This window comes from Thalassophryne amazonica, chromosome 3, assembly GCF_902500255.1.
Source record: "Thalassophryne amazonica chromosome 3, fThaAma1.1, whole genome shotgun sequence".
NCBI lineage: Eukaryota > Metazoa > Chordata > Actinopteri > Batrachoidiformes > Batrachoididae > Thalassophryne > Thalassophryne amazonica.
The window spans coordinates 47,057,998-47,077,276 of record NC_047105.1 but is presented as its reverse complement, the minus strand read 5'-3'; the positions used below and the strand labels follow the sequence as shown (position 1 = coordinate 47,077,276).

The 19,279-nt window shown below is 38.2% G+C and overlaps 1 protein-coding gene across 2 annotated transcripts in view; it reads right to left on the bottom strand.

Annotated features, from left to right (window-relative positions):
• The window catches only part of iars1 (isoleucyl-tRNA synthetase 1), a 147,308-nt gene that overhangs the window by 33,467 nt on the left and 94,562 nt on the right, over positions 1-19,279 (bottom strand). For both annotated transcript variants that reach the window (XM_034166180.1, XM_034166181.1), the window contains exons 19-25: positions 18,290-18,434; positions 16,861-16,981; positions 16,622-16,713; positions 13,591-13,668; positions 12,965-13,086; positions 5,322-5,424; positions 541-624 (exon numbers count right to left, since the gene is read on the bottom strand). In XM_034166180.1, the coding sequence (XP_034022071.1) occupies positions 541-624; positions 5,322-5,424; positions 12,965-13,086; positions 13,591-13,668; positions 16,622-16,713; positions 16,861-16,981; positions 18,290-18,434 (745 nt within the window). The remainder of the gene's footprint in view (positions 1-540; positions 625-5,321; positions 5,425-12,964; positions 13,087-13,590; positions 13,669-16,621; positions 16,714-16,860; positions 16,982-18,289; positions 18,435-19,279) is intronic.

The following is a 19,279-nucleotide window of genomic DNA, read 5'->3' as shown; positions in this document are numbered from 1 at the left end:
CCATGATTCATGTCAGTCCACTTGGTGCAACAGCTCTCCAAGGTGTGTTCACTCCTTTTTAGATGCAGACTAACGAGCAGATCTGATATGATGCAGGTGTTAGTTTTGGGGATGAAAATTTACAGGGTGATTCCATAATTTTTTCCTCAGAATTGAGTGATTCCATATTTTTTTCCTCTGCTTGGTCTAAAAAAGTAACCGTTACTGACTGCCACAATCTGTTTTTCTTGATTTCTTATAGTGTTTCTTAAAGCCAGAAAGTTGCCATTTGAAATGACTTTAGTTTTGTGTCATGTCTGTGATCTGCTTTTTTTCTACAAAATTAAACAACTGAATGAACATCCTCCGAGGCCGGTGATTCCATAATTTTTGCCATATATATATATATATATATATATATATATATATATATATATATATATATATATATATATATATATATATATATATATAAACACAAGTAAATTCACTATTATCCCAAGGGAGAACAATTTTAATTGTTCATAACACTAAAATTATTACAGAAGGCAGTTGACTTACTTCCAGGATGTATTTCTGCAGGGTCTGGATGTCTCTGAGAGCCTCGGGATCTTGGTGAATAACTACCACCTCCTTTAATGGGTACTGAAAGACAAAAACATTACAGCAGATCAACACAATGAAAAGAAAATGGAGCCTTCATCATTCAGATAAGCTACAACATTTGACACCAAGTATATGTGGACATCACACAACCAAATACACACGAATATCTTGAAAATTCAAACTGCTAAATACGACATACTGCAAGCGTTAACTTCACAGGAGGCAAACTTCAACTCCAACAAATGCCATCAACTCCTCAACATTGTCCTGCTGATCGTTTGAATTCTTTTTTCTATCTAGGATTCAAATGAGTGTTTCTGAGAGATGAGCATCACCTTTCACACATCAAACAGCAAATCCACACAAACCATCTACTGCTCACAAACGCTCTTCCCTCTGCAACACCTTTGATGTGTGTGTGTGTGTGCGCGCGCGCCAGACAAGCCACTGTAGTTTCCCTCATTAGCAGTGACTGGAATATTTTTGGCTTGCCAGAACAGATGTACATCCACAAATAGAAAGTGGAATACTCACCATAAAACAAGGACTTTAAATAATAGGATCAGAAACAAACAAGGCCATTACATGTTGGAGTGAGCGGCATGTTTTCAATCTGACATAGGGTCTTGTCTGTGTTGGCCACATTCTTTTCTTGTATTATAGATTAAAACCATGCAGACCATTAGGCCATGAGAAAAGAATGTTTGTGTTAGCACTTAAAACAACAAAAACAAAACAACAGTTACAACATAGCACTAGTGTACACAACAAACAATAATGGACGATGGCCATCCCAGGGAGGCAGCTGTACCTACGTAGGGGTCAACATCTAAAAATGCTCGAATCCTATTAAAGTATATACCACATTATTTATCTGATCAAAACAATTCCTACAAGCTGTAGTTTGGATTATCTATGAACGAATGAGTTATGGGGTATCAACAGAAAAAACAGTGACAAAGGTCATCTTTGAAGTTGACCTTTGTCACTGTTTTTTCTGTTGATATCTTATCCTTATACAGGGGTCAAAATATAAGTTTCTCTAATTTTGATAAAAGACTATGCAAATTATTGGTTGAGCTAATAAGGTTTTAAAAATGAATAGTTTATGGTTTTATGTTGAGAAAGAGCACTACAGATGCAATGTTTGCTCAGAGTACTGATGGAGACATACAGAGAAGGCCAGAAAAAGTTACATTGTGTGTTTGGAGAAAGCTTATGACAGTGTGCCAAAAGAAAAGTTGTGATACTGTATGAGGAAGTCTGAAGTGGGAACAGTGTGACAGCGGTGAGATGTGCCGTAGAAATGACATTCATTCAAGGTGGAGGCGAGATTACACCAAGGATCAATCAATCAATCATCAATTTTTTTATATAGCGCCAAATCACAACAAACAGTTGCCCCAAGGCGCTTTATATTGTAAGGCAAGGCCATACAATAATTATGTAAAACCCCAACGGTCAAAACGACCCCCTGTGAGCAAGCACTTGGCTACAGTGGGAAGGAAAAACTCCCTTTTAACAGGAAGAAACCTTCAGCAGAACCAGGCTCAGGGAGGGGCAGTCTTCTGCTGGGACTGGATCAGCTCTGAGTCCTTTCTTGTTCAAAACGGTGATGGACAGGTTGACAAATGACATTAGACAGGAGTCTCCATGGACTATGATGTTTGCAGATGACACTGCAGTGAGAGCAGGTTGAGTCAAGCCTGGAAATGTGGGAATAGCTCTGGAGAGAAGGGGAATGTTTTATCATCGTGTTTTAGGCTGGAAAATTATTTTGGGATTACTGGGAGTGTTCTTGCTTGGTTGACGTCATACTTGTCCAGTCATTTTTATTGTGTTGTGTATAATAACACTACTTCTGGCCTTGGTGAAGTGAAATCTGGGGTTCTACAGAGGTCTGTGTTAGGCCGCTTGCTTTTCTCACTTTATATAGCGCCCCTTGGGCATATTCTGCGGCATTACGGGATTGCCTTTCATTGTTATGTTGATGATACTCAATTGTACATGCTGGTAACTGCTGGTAATCTTGTCCATATAAAAGCCTTAGAAGATTGCCTTATATCTGTGAGAAGTTGGTTGTCTAGTAATTTCCTACTCTTGAATTCTGATAAGACTGAAATGATGGTTCTTGGTCCAGGCAGACATCAACATCAATTTGACCATCTGGCGCTTAATTTGGGTTCATGTGTTGTGCATCATATGGACAAAGTGAGGAATCTTGGAGTACTTTTCGATCCTACGTTGTCTTTTGACCACATTAGAGACATTACGAGGACTGCGTTCTTCCATATGCGAAATGTGGCGAGGATTCATCCCATCATGTCTATGGCTGATGCTGAGACTTTGATACATGCGTTTATTTCTTCCAGACTGGATTATTGTAATGCTTTATTTTCTGGCCTGCCGTAGTCTAGCATTTGGGGACTTCAATTGGTATAGAATGCTGCTGCCAGACTTTTGACACAAAGTAGAAGGTTTGACCACATTACACCCATTCTGGCATCCCTTCATTGGTTACCGGTTTCTGCCAGATCAGATTTTAAAGTCTTATTGTTGGTTTAGAAAATTGTTCACGGACTGGTACCTTCCTACCTGGTGGACTTGGTTAAGCCCTACGTACCTGCACGGCCCTTGCGTTCACAGGGCTTCTGTGTGTTCCGAGGGTGAACAAGAAGTCTGTGGGGTATAGAGCCTTCTCCTACCGTGGTCAAACTCTTTGGAATGATCTACCTGCAGTTATTATGCAGTCTGACATGGTGGAGACTTTTAAATCAAGACTGAAAACCCACTTTTTTGGACTGTCTTATCATTAATCTAATTTGTTTTTATGTTTGCTTTGTAATTTCTTTTTATTCTACTGTGTTTTATCTTTTTATTGTGCTTTTCTTGATTTTAATCTTGATTTTAAATTACTTTGTGTTGTTATGAATTGTGTGAAGCCCCTTGGGACGACTGTCGTGAGTTGGCGCTATATAAATTAATAAATTGAAATTCAATTAAAGTCACTAGGAGCAGGACTGAGTATGTGTGTGAACGAGAGGGAGCCCAGTGGAACAGAGCGGTTACAAGGAGCAGAAGTGATGAAAGTAGATGAGTTTGAATACTTGGGGTCAACTGTCCAAAGTAATGGAGAGTGTGGTAGAGAGGTGAAGAGAGTGGAGTGGGTGGAGAAAGGTGGCAGGAGTGATTTGTGATCAAAGAATATCTGCAAGAGTGAAGAAAAAAGTCTATAAGATAGTTGTGAGACCAGCTTTGTTGTACAGTTTAGAGAGGGTGGTATTAACAAAAAGACAGGAAACAGAGCTGGAGGTTGCAGAGCTGAAGATGTTGCAATTCTCTTTGAGAGTGACAAGGATGGACAGGATTAGGAATGAACACAGAGGGACAGCTCAGGTGGGACGGTTTGGAGACAAAGTCATAGAGGCCAGACTGAGATGGTTTGGACATGTGCAGAGGAGGGACCCAGAGTATATAGGAAGGATGGAGCCACCCGGCGGGAGTAAAGGAGGAAGGCCAAAGAGGAAGTTTATAGATGTGCTGAGGAAGGACATGCAGGTGATAATTGGTAATTCATGGAAATGACTGATGTGCTGTGGCGACCCTTAACGGAAGCAGCCAAAAGATGATTTGTTGTGGTGATCATATTCTGTGGTTCAAAGTCAACTCGGTACCTCTGCAGCTTGTAATGTTGCTGAGCAACAACGTGCATTTGTTTTAGGTTGTCCTGCTTGCATTTATTTTCATTATGCTTTTGTAACTAGTGTGTAACAGCCTCTGCAATCCTCGCATTTAGTTTTCATTCACAAGACTGAAAACATGTTGATTTTAAACATTACAATTTTTTTTAACTTCAAACTCTTAGTAGACACTAGGATTTATACTTATGCATAGATATTGGGTGGCTTGCAAAAGTATTCAGCCCCTTGGTATTTCATGCATTTTAATTTGTTTATGGCATTTCAAATACAAAAAGTAAATCAGGCTTCTCAATATAAACATTTCTAAAATTATCTTCCTTAGAATCAAACTGAAAGTAAATCTCTACAACTTGACATAAATTGATTAAAAATATAAAAGCCAAGATGATGTGCTGCATAAGTAATCAGCCCCTGTGGTATATTACCTGTAAATAATCAGTTTATTGCCAGTTTCCTTCAGACAAGTCAGGGGATGGAAACATGTACATTTCCAAGTCACTGAATATGTCTTGAACTTTATTTACATCAGTTGTGAAGAAATACAAACAGTATGGCACTTTGTGGTAAATCTGTGTGGAGTAGACAGTTCTCAAAAACTGAGTGACAGTGCAAGAAGAAGAGTGAGGAAAGCCACCAAGACATCCAGACAACCCAGAAGAACTTACAGACTTCTGTGGCTGTGACTGGAGACATTGTGCATAGTGCATGTTTTGCATTTTCTATCCCCAGTTACACAGCTTCATGATGAAGTTCTATAGAGGAGGATTTTCTTTTACCAAAACATTAACTCTAGGCTTGCATCTCAGATGTACCTTCTGGCAAATTGTAGCTGAACTTCCAGTTCTTCTTTTTAATAAAACCCTCCTCTACACCACTAGACTATTAAACTCTATTAACCATTACTGCAAAAAGTGGAGGAAAAAAAATCCATCTTTCAAAGAGAACATTCTTTTTTTTTTTAAATAGTTTACTTGAAAACTTTGCATATCCAATAATAGGCTATATGACCAGGATTGCATAGAGGTAATGATTTACCTTGACAGGTAGAGTTTTCCGGTCTCTGATCACTCTGCCCAGTTCAATCACCGACTGCATTTGTGAGACAGCCATCTCAATGTGCTTGTCAATCAAATTCTCTCTGTAACAAAGAAATGAGAGCAAATTATACATTAGCATGAGCTTCTTTTTTATTTTGCAAGTGCTTGAATAACACAGACACTTTTGTCAAACGTTACTTTTTACCAGCTTTAATCTAAACACAATAGCAGGAGTGAAAAATGACATACCTATTGAACACAGCTTACAAGTTTTAAAAACAAGTCCACCCCCACCTCCCACACACACGTAGAACTCTCTACACAATGAAATGGAAAGTTGTCATTTGTGTTAACAGGGTGGATCTGATTTTGTTGCTTTCTTCTAAGATGATGATGATGCAGCTTGATGGGAGGAATATCACTGAAAACAACAGTCTACAAGAGGAGGTCTGTAGAAATCTGCACATTTTATACCATAGCTAGGAAAAATTATTCCTGTACTATTATATTAGATTATAACATTATTTGTGAACCTCACTGACAGCAACCTTCATTATCTGCTCACTGCTGATACAAATCTAAACAAAACAAAAAAAAAAAGTGTTTAGAGACATTTGCCCCAAAATTTAACTCACAAATCTACTCCAATAAGATACAATCAGAGGTGCTAGTCCCACAGAATAACAATAAGCCACAAGAGTCTGGATCAGCATATGCTCGTGTGTGCATGTGCATGGTGCTTGTGTATGTCTGTCTCCATGTATGCAAACAACAGAACAAAAAAGAGAAAAATGGTCACCAGGGAGAGCCAATCATTAAATGAGCTGGCTGAGGAGCAGCTGTTCCTTCTGCCTGATTGATGCCTGACCTTTGGGAGAGCCCCATTTGACAGCAGGAAGGACAAGCAGCTAATAAAGCAACAGTGCCGAGTGCTGACTGACAAGAGAGATTACATGATTGCTCTTACATGAGCCCTTTTCATATTTCATCACATGAATGGGCTATTCCGGACATGACCAGCACATAATCATAAACAGAGAACTATATTTGGATTCCCTGTTTTTCATTCTTCTAAAGTGGACACAATCCTATAAATTACTTAAAGTTTCAGCACTGGACCATAAAGTCAAATTTCAGGTGCTGAACCTGAATTAAAATGCGTGGTTTTCAGGTATTAGATTTATAGCACATTTGGTAAGTATTTACAGAACTTCACTTTTTCTACATTTTGTTATTACAGCCTACTTCCAAAATAAAATAAATACATTTTCCCCCCTACTCACAACACCCCATAATGACAAAATGAAAAAAGCTTTAAAAAAAAAAAAAAAAAAAAAAAAAAATATATATATATATATATATATATATATATATATATATATATATATATATATATAAACTAACAACAACTAAGAAATAACATGTACCTAAGTATTCACAGCCTTTGATTAATACTTTGTTGATGCACCTTTGGTAGCAATTACAGGCCCAAGTCTTCTTGAATATGATGTCACAACCTTGGTGCACCTATCTTTAGGCAGTTTTGCCCATTCCTCTTTGCAGCGCCTCTCCAGCTCCATGAGGTTGGATGGGGAGCGTCAGTGCACAGCCATTTTCAGATCTCTCCAGAGATGTTCAAAAAGATTCAGTCTGGGCTCTGGCTGGGCCACTCAAGGACATTCATAGAGTAGTCCTGAAGCCACCCCCTTGACATCTTGGCTGTGTGTGCTTACGGTCATTGTCCTGCTGAAAGATAAACCTTTGCCCCATTCTGTTTCTCATGGTCTGAGAGTCCTTCAGGTACCTTTTGACAAACTCCAGGGAGGCCACCACATGCCTTTTAGTAATGAGTGGCTTCTATCTGGCCACTCTAACATACAGGCCTGACTGGTGGATTGCAGAAATGATTGTCCTTCTGAAAAGTTCTCCTCACTCCACAGAGGAATGCTGGTGCTCTGACAGAGTAACCATTGGGTTCTTTGTTATCTCCCTGACTAAAGTCCTTCTCCCCCGATCACTCAGTTTATATGGGCGGTCAGCTCTAGGAAGAGTCCTAGTGGAGCTGAGCTTCTTCCATTTTCATGGCTGATGGAGGCCACTGTGCACACTGAAACCTTCAAAGTAGCAGAAATGTTTCTCTACCCTTGCCCAGATCTGTGCCTCAAGACAATCCTGTCTCAGAGGTCTACAGACAATTCCTTTGACTTCATGCTTGGTTTGTGTTCTGACATGCACTGTCAACTGTGGGACCTTATATCTAGACAGGTGTGTGCCTTTCCAAATCATGTCCAATCAACTGAATTTATCCCAGGTAGAAATATCTCAAGGATGATCAGTGGAAACACAATGCACTGAGCTTCGTGGCTGTGAATACTTATGTACGACCATAAATCCATTGAAGTTGGGATGTTGTGTAAAATGTAAATAAAAACAGAATACAATGATTTGCAAATCCTCTTCAACCTATATTCAACTGAATACACCACAAAGACAAGATATTTAATGTTCAAACTGATAAACCTTATTGTTTTTGTGCAAATATTTGCTTATTTTGAAATGGATGCCTGCAACATGTTTCAAAAAAGCTGGGACAACAGTACGTATACCAATGTGTTACATCATCTTTCCTTCTAACAACACTCAACAAGCATTTTGGAACTGAGGACACTAATTGTTGAAGCTTTGTAGGTGGAATTCTTGACCATTCTTGCTTGATGTATGACTTCAGTTGTTCAACAGTTCGGGGTCTCCGTTGTTGTATTTTGTGCTTCATAATGCGCCACACATTTTCAATGGCCGACAGGTCTGGACTGCAGTACCCGCACTCTTTTACTATGAAGCCACACTGTTGTAACATGCAGAATGTGGCTTGGCATTGTCTTGCTGAAATAAGCAGGGACGCCCCTGAACAAACCTGGATGTACCTTTCAGCATTGATGGTGCCAACACAGATGTGTAAGATGCCCACGCCATGGGCACTAACACATCCCCATACCATCACAGATGCTGGCTTTTGAACGTTTTGTTGGTAACAATCTGGATGGTCTTTTTCCTCTTTTGTCCAGAGGACACGACGTGCATGATTTCCAAAAACAATTTAAAATGTGGACTCATCAGACCACAGCACATAGCACACAGGCGGCGGCGTTTCTGGATGTTGTTGATGTATGGCGTTCGCTTCGCATGGTAGAGTTTTAACTTGCACTTGTAGATGTAGCGACGAACTGTGTTAACTGACAATGGTTGTCTGAAGTGTTCCTGAGCCCACGCAGTAAGATGCTTTACAGATGTTTTTAATGCAGTGCCGCCTGAGGGATCGAAGGTCACAGGTATTCAATGTTGGTTTTTCGGCCTTGCCGCTTGTGTGTAGAAAGTTCTCCAGATTCTCTGAATCTTCTGATTATATTATGGACTGTAGATGATGGAATCCCTAAATTCCTTGCAATTAAATGTTGAGAAAAATTGTTCTTAAACTGTTGGACTATTTTTTTCATGCAGCTGTTCACAAAGTGGTGATCCTCGCCCCATCTTTGTTTGTGAACGGCTGAGCCTTTGGGGAATGCTCCTTTTATACCCAATCATGACACTCAATTGTTTCCAATTAGGTGTTTTTTGAGCATTCATCAACTTTCCAAGTCTTTTGTTGCCCCGTCGCAACTTTTTTTTTTTTTTTTTTTTAAATGTATTGCAGGCATCCATTTCAAAATGAGCAAATATTTACACAAAAATAAAAAAGTCTGTTTGAACATTAAATATCTTGTCTTTGTGGTGTATTCAATTGAATATAGGTTGCAGAGGATTTGCAAATCATTGTATTCTGTTTTTCTTTACATTTTACACAATGTCCTAACTTCATTGGAATTGGGGCTTTACATGTGACTTCTTAGTTTTTTTAATAAATTTGTAAAAAATCTAAAAACTGATCATTGACATTATGGGTATTGTGTGTACAATTTTGAGGAAAAAATGAATTTCATTCCTTTTGGAATAAGGCTGTAACACAAAATGTGGAAAAAGTGAAGCGCTGTGAACACTTTCCAGATGCACCGTATGATGCCATTTTAACATTATAAAATGCATGTGACAAGTAAATGGAGTTAAAAAAAACAAATAAAAAAACCCCCAAACAACCAAGAAACAACTCAAAACATTAACAAGAGGCCTGACACAGGGAAAGAAAAGAATCAAAGCATATCTGAAAATGAAACTGCAGCTTAAACCTGTAGTCCTTTTGAATAATTTTTATTTTTACAACTTAAAATCATAAAAATAACTTTCTCCCACTATAATTCTGTTCCTAGTATTAAAATAAAGGATTCACAATCTTATGTCACCAATAGGATCAAAATTTGTCTTTGCTGGAATTTTTTTTTTTTTTGAGAACCATGTGGGTAAAAATTGACACCATAACACACTTTCCCTGCATGTTGTTCAAGAGTCAAAGGCTACTGATACAGCAGGTAAAATAAGTATTGAACATGTCACCATTTTTCTCAGTAAATATTTCTAAAAGGTGGTACTGATATGAAATATTCACCAGATGTTAGTAACAAACCAAGTAATCCATATATACAAAGAAATCAAACCATAGATGTCCAGAAATTAAGTCATGTGTATTAATGTGAAATGACACAGGAAAAACAGTATTGAACGCATGAAGAAAGGGAGGTGCAAAAAGGCATGGAAAGCCAAGATACCACCTAAAATCTGTCAGTAATTAGAAAGCAATCCTGCCCCTTGTCAGTGCAAAATAGTATCAGTTGGTTCAGTCCCCAGAGATGGCCTATACAAAAGGTGTCTCATTAACAAAGTGTCACAAAAAAATCTCATGATTGGTAAAAGCAAAGAACTCTCTTAAGATCTTCACAACCTTATTATTGCAAAACATTCTAATGACATAGGTTCCAGAAGGATTTGTAAACTTCTGAATGTTCTAGTGAGCATGGTTGTGAATGTTCTAATGAGCACTGTTTCACCATAAACCGGCCATGACCTGGAATTAAAGGTACAATTGTTTAAAAGAAAACAATAAGTAATGCACTCAACCACCATGGCCTATCAGCATGCTCCCCATGCAAGACTCTACTGCTGAAGAAAAAGCATGCTGAAGCTTGTTTAAAGGTTGCTGCACAACATTTAAACAAGCCTGTGAAATACTGAAGGAATATAGTCTGGTCAGACCGAGATTAAACGCTTTGAATGTCATAATACACACCATAAATGGCACTGTACATCATCCCCAAAAACACCATACAACACTGAAGTTGGGAGGTGGGAACATCACAGAGTGGGGCTGCTTGTCAGCATCCGGCACTGGCAAACTTCATATAATTGAAGGAAGGATGAACGGAAAAATGTACCAGGACATTCTTGATAAAAATCTGCTGCCATCTACCACAGTGACGAAGATGAAACGAGGGTGAACATTTCAGCAAAACAATGACACCAAACACACAGCCAAGGTAACTCTCAACTGCCTACAGAGAATGAAAGTAAAGCTGGCAGAATGGCCCAGCCAATCACCTGACTTGAACCCAATAGAAAATCTATGGAAAAAAAAATTAACATTAGAGTTCATAGAAGGGATGCATGGAACCTTCAAGATTTGAAGACTGTTTGTGTGGAAGAATGGGCCAAAATTACACCTGAGCAATGGATGCAACTAGTTTCTCTAAACAGGAGGCATCTTGAAGCTGTCACTACCAACAAAAGCTTTAGTACAAGTATTAATTAAGTTTCCATAATCGTGTTCAATTCTTTTTCCCTGTGTCATTCCATTTTAATACACATACATTAATTTCTGTACTTATTTGTTTTGGTTTTTTGTATGTGTGTATTACTTGGGACATTTGGTGAAAATTTCATGTCATAACAGCAATTTTAGAAATATATTTACTGAGAAAAATGGTGACATATTTAATACTTATTTTATCCACTGTAGCTACATATGCTGGTGTTAGCTTCATATAGCCCAAGAAATGTAATAGAACTTCAATTTTGATGTAAAGTGTCATAAAAAAGATGTGAAATGGAAATGGAGTCAGCTAACAAACAGAGACACAAATGCTGTTGGGAAGAACTGTTATTAAAATATGGATATATGTTTCACACAAATGTTTTGCTGGATATCTACTCGACACAAATAAGATCATTCTTATCCACACCTGTTGTGACAGCTGTGAATACTAGCGTTACCTACAGTTGTTTTACTTGGTTTGCCAAAATTATTCAGTGGAGAGACTAACATTTTGTCATAGCTTTATTAAAAGTATTTTTCATAGATAAAAGTTGGAAAATACAAGAATTTTCCAGTTTCCTAAAAATACAGCATGAATGTTGACCCTTGCACATGCGCTTACTTCTTCGTGTAGTCTGCAAGATATCACAGAGCAAATGTGTCACATCTGCAGTGGATTATTACCAGCAATAAAATAAGATGTAAAAAGTACCAAGAAAATACAGTTACTACATAAGAACTATATTTTAACCTGAAGTAAATGTGGTCAATTAAAAAAAAAAAACCCAGAAAAATGCTTGGACTCTAAAGGTGAAAGAGACTAATGGAAGGGCTTTTACCTATCTGACATGCAGGGGAAGCAAGTGAAGAAGGTAATCTCTCAACCAGGCAATCTTAGAAGATATTCACTGTTGGTAAGCCTCATTCTATCTGAAGAATCCTTCAATAAAGACACCAAGGGCTCTACTCAGTAGCTGATGCCATATTCTAGGAAGGCAAGTACATATGAGAATTTCTCCAAGGAATAACAAACCACATAATAAGGAGCACTGCTTTAATAAGGCCCTTTGGAGAACCCCTCTAGTGGGTTCAAAGAGGTGTAAATAAATAAAAAAAAAGCAAACAAACAAACACACAAACATGCTGCAGAGAGCTGGCACATGATTTCCACTTGGGGAAACCTATTTTCCAGCTTTACACCATTGGAACAGCTTGCCGAATGATCAGGACAACCAAATACTCATATACTTCTATTCTCGACACATATGACAGACACTCCCAAAAAAGTACTTCTCATGAGTAAATATTCTTCAGTATAACAGTATATTACTGCTGCATGGCAACTTGCAAGCCTAACTCAAGATTTGTGATCAAGCCACCCGTTGTGCCATATTAGCTGCAGTAAATCTTATGATAAAATACCTGAATTAATAAAACAGATTTAAAAAACAAATTGCCTCCCCTTAAACTTGACAGACCAGAATTATTTTCCTTGAAGGAAAATAACTGCATGAAGGAAATTCCATCAGACCAGAATTATTTTTCGCTTCAGCTGCTTCTTCATAAGGTCTGAAGATTCTTTGAAATCGAGCAATGGAATTGGAAGAGTTGCACTTACAAGTCTCACAGACAGACGGAAATGGTGACTCTGATTTTTGCAGGGGTATAGTCAAAAACATCAGTTGGAAAACACCCTTTACTGCAGGGGTTAGCTTCCATCCTTTCCCAATTGCAGTGAGGAAGGAGTGGTGCACTGCTGTATTGAAAAACTGACTGCCCCAAGGTCCAATATGAAATCACTCAATTTCTAATCTCCTGCATTGGATAAATGGGGATCTCAGCACAGGCGAATTATATTGGCAGGAAGCGAAGAATCTAAGAGTTATTGAAAGGATTTTTCCCACCTGACTTGGGGCAGCATGAGATAGTGGATGCTACTGGTGTCTTTCTCTTCAATGGAGGCAGGGTCATTAAGGTAGCGCAGATTTTGGTACATCATCTCTGTAATAAAAGGTGTAAAAGGAGCCTGAAATAAAGGAGGGAAGAAGAAAAAAAACAATCAGATACTATGTATGTGCTGCTGCTTATTTACATTTCGATAATGAGTCTAGCCTTCATAGAGAAAAACATTTGTTGTTACAGCTTTTATTCAAAGGTGCAAAGGTTCACTCTGACATTTTGCCAATGATGGTTGCATCTAATGGGATGCTCTATTCCATTTGAACCACTGCTAATTAAGTGGTATGGCTCAGAGCTGATCTGGGATCAGCTAAGTGGATCTCATCGTGCTTCTTATTTCACATGCAAACATCTTTGGTGTGATATAAATAAGAACTCCTTGTGCTCATCTATTATTCAAAGCAATAAAAACACACAGAGCCGGACACAGTTGTTGCATTTCAGGATTTTTTTATTACATTTTGTATACACAACAAAATTCAGTGAAAAAGAAATCTGTGGTGTGATTTTTTTTTTCCATCCCAGTTTCACACACATGCACATACTTATATACAGAAACATTATGACTCACCATCAGCCTGCACATGGAGAACAGAACACTGAAGAGCGTTTCCAGCGCCCACAGGCAGTCCTCAGTGCCGCTCTCTCCCTGCAAAGTTCACACACATCAATACATTCAGACCCTTCAACACTCCACAAACATGAGTTTTCTCCAGCATTTAACACATGCATTCCCAGTGCATCTCACCCAAACGCTGATGAGCAAGAACATAAATTTATTACCAAGAGGTAAAGTGCTGCTCAGTTATTTGCATCCATAATTTTTAAATGCAGCATTTAAAATTATGTTAAGAAATACATACAAATACAATGTTGTATGATCAGAATATATATATATATATATATATATATATATATATATATATATATATATATATATAAAAAAGTGTGTATATATATATATATACACACTTTTAAAATATCCTAAGTTTAAAAATGTACATGTGACACTGCTGGACACACTGAAAAATTTTTTTTCACAGCCAGTTTTATTTAGAGAAGACAGGAAATGCACACATGGATATTTACAAACCATTTAATATGTGCTGAACTATTCTACTGTATCCTACAGTAGTGTTCAGAATAATAGTAGTGCTATGTGACTAAAAAGATTAATCCAGGTTTTGAGTATATTTCTTATTGTTACATGGGAAACAAGGTACCAGTAGATTCAGAAGATTCTCACAAATTCAACAAGACCAAACATTCATAATATGCACACTCTTAAGGCTATGAAATTGAGCTATTAGTAAAAAAAAAAAAAAAGTAGAAAAGGGGTGTTCACAATAATAGTAGCATCTGCTGTTGACGCTACAAAGTCAAAACTATTATGTTCAAACTGCGTTTTTAGCAATTCTGTAAATCACTAAACTAGTATTTTGTAGTATACCCACAGTTTTTCATGATTTCTTCACATCTGCGAGACATTAATTTTGTTGGTTTGGAACCAAGATTTTGCCCATTTACTAGTGTGCTTGGGGTCATTGTTTTGTTGAAACACCCATTTCAAGGGCATGTCCTCTTCGGCATAAGGCAACATGACCTCTTCAAGTATTTTGACATATACAAACTGATCCATGATACCTGGTATGCGATATATAGGTCCAACACCACAGTAGGAGAAACATGCCCATATCATGATGCTTGCACCACCATGCTTCACTGTCTTCACTGTGAACTGTGGCTTGAATTCAGAGTTTGGGGGTCATCTCACAAACTGTCTGTGGCCCTTGGACCCAAAATTTTACTCTCATTAGTCCACAAAATATTCCTCCATTTCTCTTTAGGCCAGTTGATGTGTTCTTTGGCAAATTGTAACCTCTTCTGCACATGTCTTTTATTTAACAGAGGGACTCTGCGGGGGATTCTTGCAAATAAATTAGCTTCACAGAGGGGTCTTCTAACTGTCACAGCACTTACAGGTAACTCCAGACTGTCTTTGATCATCCTGTATGGGTGAGCCTTTGCCATTCTGGTTATTCTTCTATCCATTTTGATGGTTGTTTTCCGTTTTCTTCCATGTGTCTCTGTTTTTTTTGTGTCCATTTTAAAGCATTGGAGGTCATTGTAGATGAACAGCCTATAATTTTTTGCACCTGCGTATAAGTTTTCCCCTCTCCAATCAACTTTTTAATCAAACTACACCGTTCTTCTGAACAATGTCTTGAACGTCCCATTTTCCTCAGGCTTTCAAAGAGAAAAGCATGTTCAACAGGTGCTGGCTTCATCCTTAAATAGGGGACACCTGATTCACACCTGTTTGTTCCACAAAATTGACGAACTCACTGACTGAATGCCACAATACTATTATTGTGAACAACCCCTTTTCTACTTTTTTTTTTTACTAATAGCCGAATTTCATAGCCTTAAGAGTGTGCATATCATGAATGCTTGGTCTTGTTGGATTTGTGAGAATCTACTGAATCTACTGGTACCTTGTTTCCCATGTAACAATAAGAAATATACTCAAAACCTGGATTAATCTTTTTAGTCACATAGCACTACTATTATTCTGAACACTACTGTATGTGTCTGGAGTAGGCAGTTCTCAAGAACAAAGTGAAATGATCAGCGAGGGAAGCCACCAAGACACCCATAAAAACTCTGAAGGAAACTAACTGGTCATAGTTTTGTCTGCTGTTTCAGCAGTTATACAGCTGCTTCATGGTGGAGTAGGGAAAGGTTTTCTAAAAATATGTGACATGTCAGCAGCGATATGTCAAAATGCACATGGAAGACTAAAGCCTTGAGATGTTTTCTTGTATTAAAGCCTCTCTTCCATGACACTGTGCCTGCTGTTCCAAAAGACAAATTTGCACAATGCCTAATTTCTCCAATCGCATCCATAAAAGCTTGTTAACTACTTCAGAGCTACCACTGGTGTCTTGGTGGCTTCCTTCACGAGTCTTGGCCACTTTGTTAATGAGCTACTGAATTTTTGAGAACTGCATCATCAAGACAGATTTACCGAACAGTGGCACACTGTTTGTATTTCTTAATGACTGAGGTAAATAAAATTCAAGACATATTCAGTGGCGTGGAAATGTTCGTGTATCCATCCGCTGACTTATCGAAAGAAAGCTGACTGTAGAAATCATAATTTACCTTTACGTTTTTGAAGTGTGACAATAACTGTGTTGTGCATGTATTTTATGTCTGAATTTTTTTATTTCAATATATGAAAGCATTTTTGTGTTATTATTCAACAGCTTTTGAACATTTTCTTAAATATTCTGATGATGTAAAATTGCATTTATTTCTCAACATATTCTAAATTTTGCACTTAAAAATCAGAGGTGCCAAATAATTCTGACCATAACTGTATTCACAGATGGTTATGATGACTGCTACAAGAGTTACTGGTACTGTATTGGCTAAATGAAAAAAATGAGCAATGCCCTGAACAAAACTAAAAAATGTGCAATCCAGAAAGCACCTTAGTTTTTATGTACAATGCTTCCTACCTAAAACATACATCATAGCTCTTCCTTGTATAGACACAAAATTAGGAGTAAAGCATTAGTTCAGAATTATCATCTGACCTTCAGACGGCGCCTGTTGGTCCTGACATACCAGTTGGTGAGCATGTCTACGAACTTGACGAGGCGAGGCACTACCGTATACAGGTGGTATGCTGAGGAACACAGAAACAAAATGAAAAGGTCACACTTCAAAAGTGCTTGTTAGATATGAAATGTCTTCTCAGACATTGTCCACATAAACTTGGTATTTTGGCAAAAAAATATTCCTGGGAAGCCTCTGCTGTTAATGTCCATCTCACCAGCCATCTCAGCCTTGAAGAACTGGATGAGAGACTGTGTGAAGGACTGTATCCACTTGTCCATGATGTTGTCACTCTGCTTCATTTTGCTCTCGTTGTACAAGAATTGAATCTCTTCCTCCTGACACATTAATATACAAACACAAAACAAACAGGAGTGACTTCGACAAGCCGACTTGATTACTACTTCAATGAGTAAAGACAACATCATGAATACAACATAGCCAAAAACTGGCACACTAAATGACAAAATGCAGAGCTATGATACAAACAACTTCATGTCATGGCTGCTGTTTCGCTGCTACGTGGCAAGTCTTGGAGAGTAAAACTACACCAAGAAAAGACAACAGCAGCTCTTCAGAACAGCAAATATAGATATGCCAATGAGCACCATCTACAGGTATGGAAAGAAACTGCTGGTGAACAACTGAGAACTGTACCCTACAAAAGAAACTTGATACTATTCTTTTTAATAAGTACATTTGTTCATGCCCCAAATTGGTTTAAAGGGGAACAGAGACACTTTTTGAGAATTTGTGCATTCCTTGGTAAAAATGACATGTTATTTATGCACTTGCATAATGTTTGAGCACAGTGTAGATTATATTATTTCAATCAAATTTGCTGCTAAATTGACAAGTAAATCGCTATTGGCTGAAGTCAGTGGAGGGCACTTCCGGTTGATGTCACTGATTGGGGTGTTCCGGGCAGTTTACTGAACTCACTCATTGAAGTTCTATTAGTCTCGTCAAGAAACAGGTGGAATATGCCGGAAAGCTGCACGTTGGCAAAGCTGCAAACGGAGGAAGAAGGGAGAAAATATTTCCTTCCATAAGTAAGTGGTTTTGGTTACTCTTGCCACTTTGTCAGTGACATTTGGTTGATAAACAGGTGTATGTTTCCTGCACATGCCCTGTGTTGTCCGAGGACACGGACAACACTTACACACACCACTCACACACAGAGATGTGCACACACACCACTGACTTCATGAATGAAACCTATGGCACGGAATCTCAGAACGAGGCTCATCTTCTCCCCAACCATTGAGGTCACCCGCCTGACCTGCATAAATGGCGCCAGCCAGTCGATGTCAAAGCCTCTCAGACCACGACTAAAACAAGGTTTTCTGTAGATGTTTTATGGTCTTTAGAGTTTCTTGAACTATCAAAAGAAGGCATTTTTGTGTTTATTCATGCTAAACATAATCCGTGGGCATTTCTGTTCCCCTTTAACGTCTGTATTTTAGACTGTGCACCACAGAAATGAAAGATAAGGCCCTTAGAGTGGAATTATGTGACCTGTATTACACAGCGTTACGTACATGTGGACCAACATTATGGCATCATTATGCAAATTAAGCTATCACTGAAATGAGCAGATATCAATGAAAACACTAGCAAATAACATCTACAAGTTTCATGTGTACCTTTTGTAGCCTTTGCACATTCTGCACCAAGAAGCGATAAGCATTGTACCACGGCAGAAAGACATCCTTCAACACATCACGAACACCCTCTTCTTTGAAACGCAGGTTCTCTGCACGGACTACTGGAGAGTTGATAAGATACAACCTACAGTGGGACATGCCACATTTAAATAAATCTTGAGAACAATGAAGGTTTCATTCACACATGGATAAGTGATTAAATGAATGTGTTGGCTGTATTTGTTAGTACTTTTACAAACATGAAGCAGCCCATAAAAATACACAGTCATCCAAGTTCCTACACTCACAATATGGAATTATCCAGGCATATATCTCATCCTGGTCATTAACTGCAAACCCACTGAGCTCTGTTAAAAACTGCATTTCCTTACGGCTCTCATGAGTGAACAAGTATGGCATGAACAAGTAAGCAGCATCCAATATTTTCCAATTAATAATATCCATAATGATTGTGTGCATCAGTAAGAAAAGCAGACTCTGGAGTAAAAAATAACATTTTTCCTCTTTCACCTTTTGTATGCAAAGCAGGAGGCTCTGTGAGATGAGAACTGGATACATTGGCTTGCTAAAGTATTTGGCCCCTTGGTATTTCACACATTTTAATTTATTTACACCATTTCAAATACAAAAAGTAAATCAGGTTTCTCAATATAAAAATTTGGAAAATTATGTTCCTTAAACTCAAACTGAAAACAAATCTCTAAAACTTGATATAAATTAAGAAAAAATATAAAAGCCAAGATGATGGTTGCAGAAGTAATCAGCCCCTTTGGTAGAATACCTGTAAATAATCAGCTTTATTGTCAGTTCTATTTCATTCCTCCTGACCGCCAGAGGGCGGTGCTTTAGCACCTGGATAACTACATGTGCGCAGCACAGAGGTCGAGAATATATACCAACAAAGTCACGCCATTGAATGTGACCTGGGTGACGTCACTGGTTGTCTTTATATACCAGACGCACCCAGCG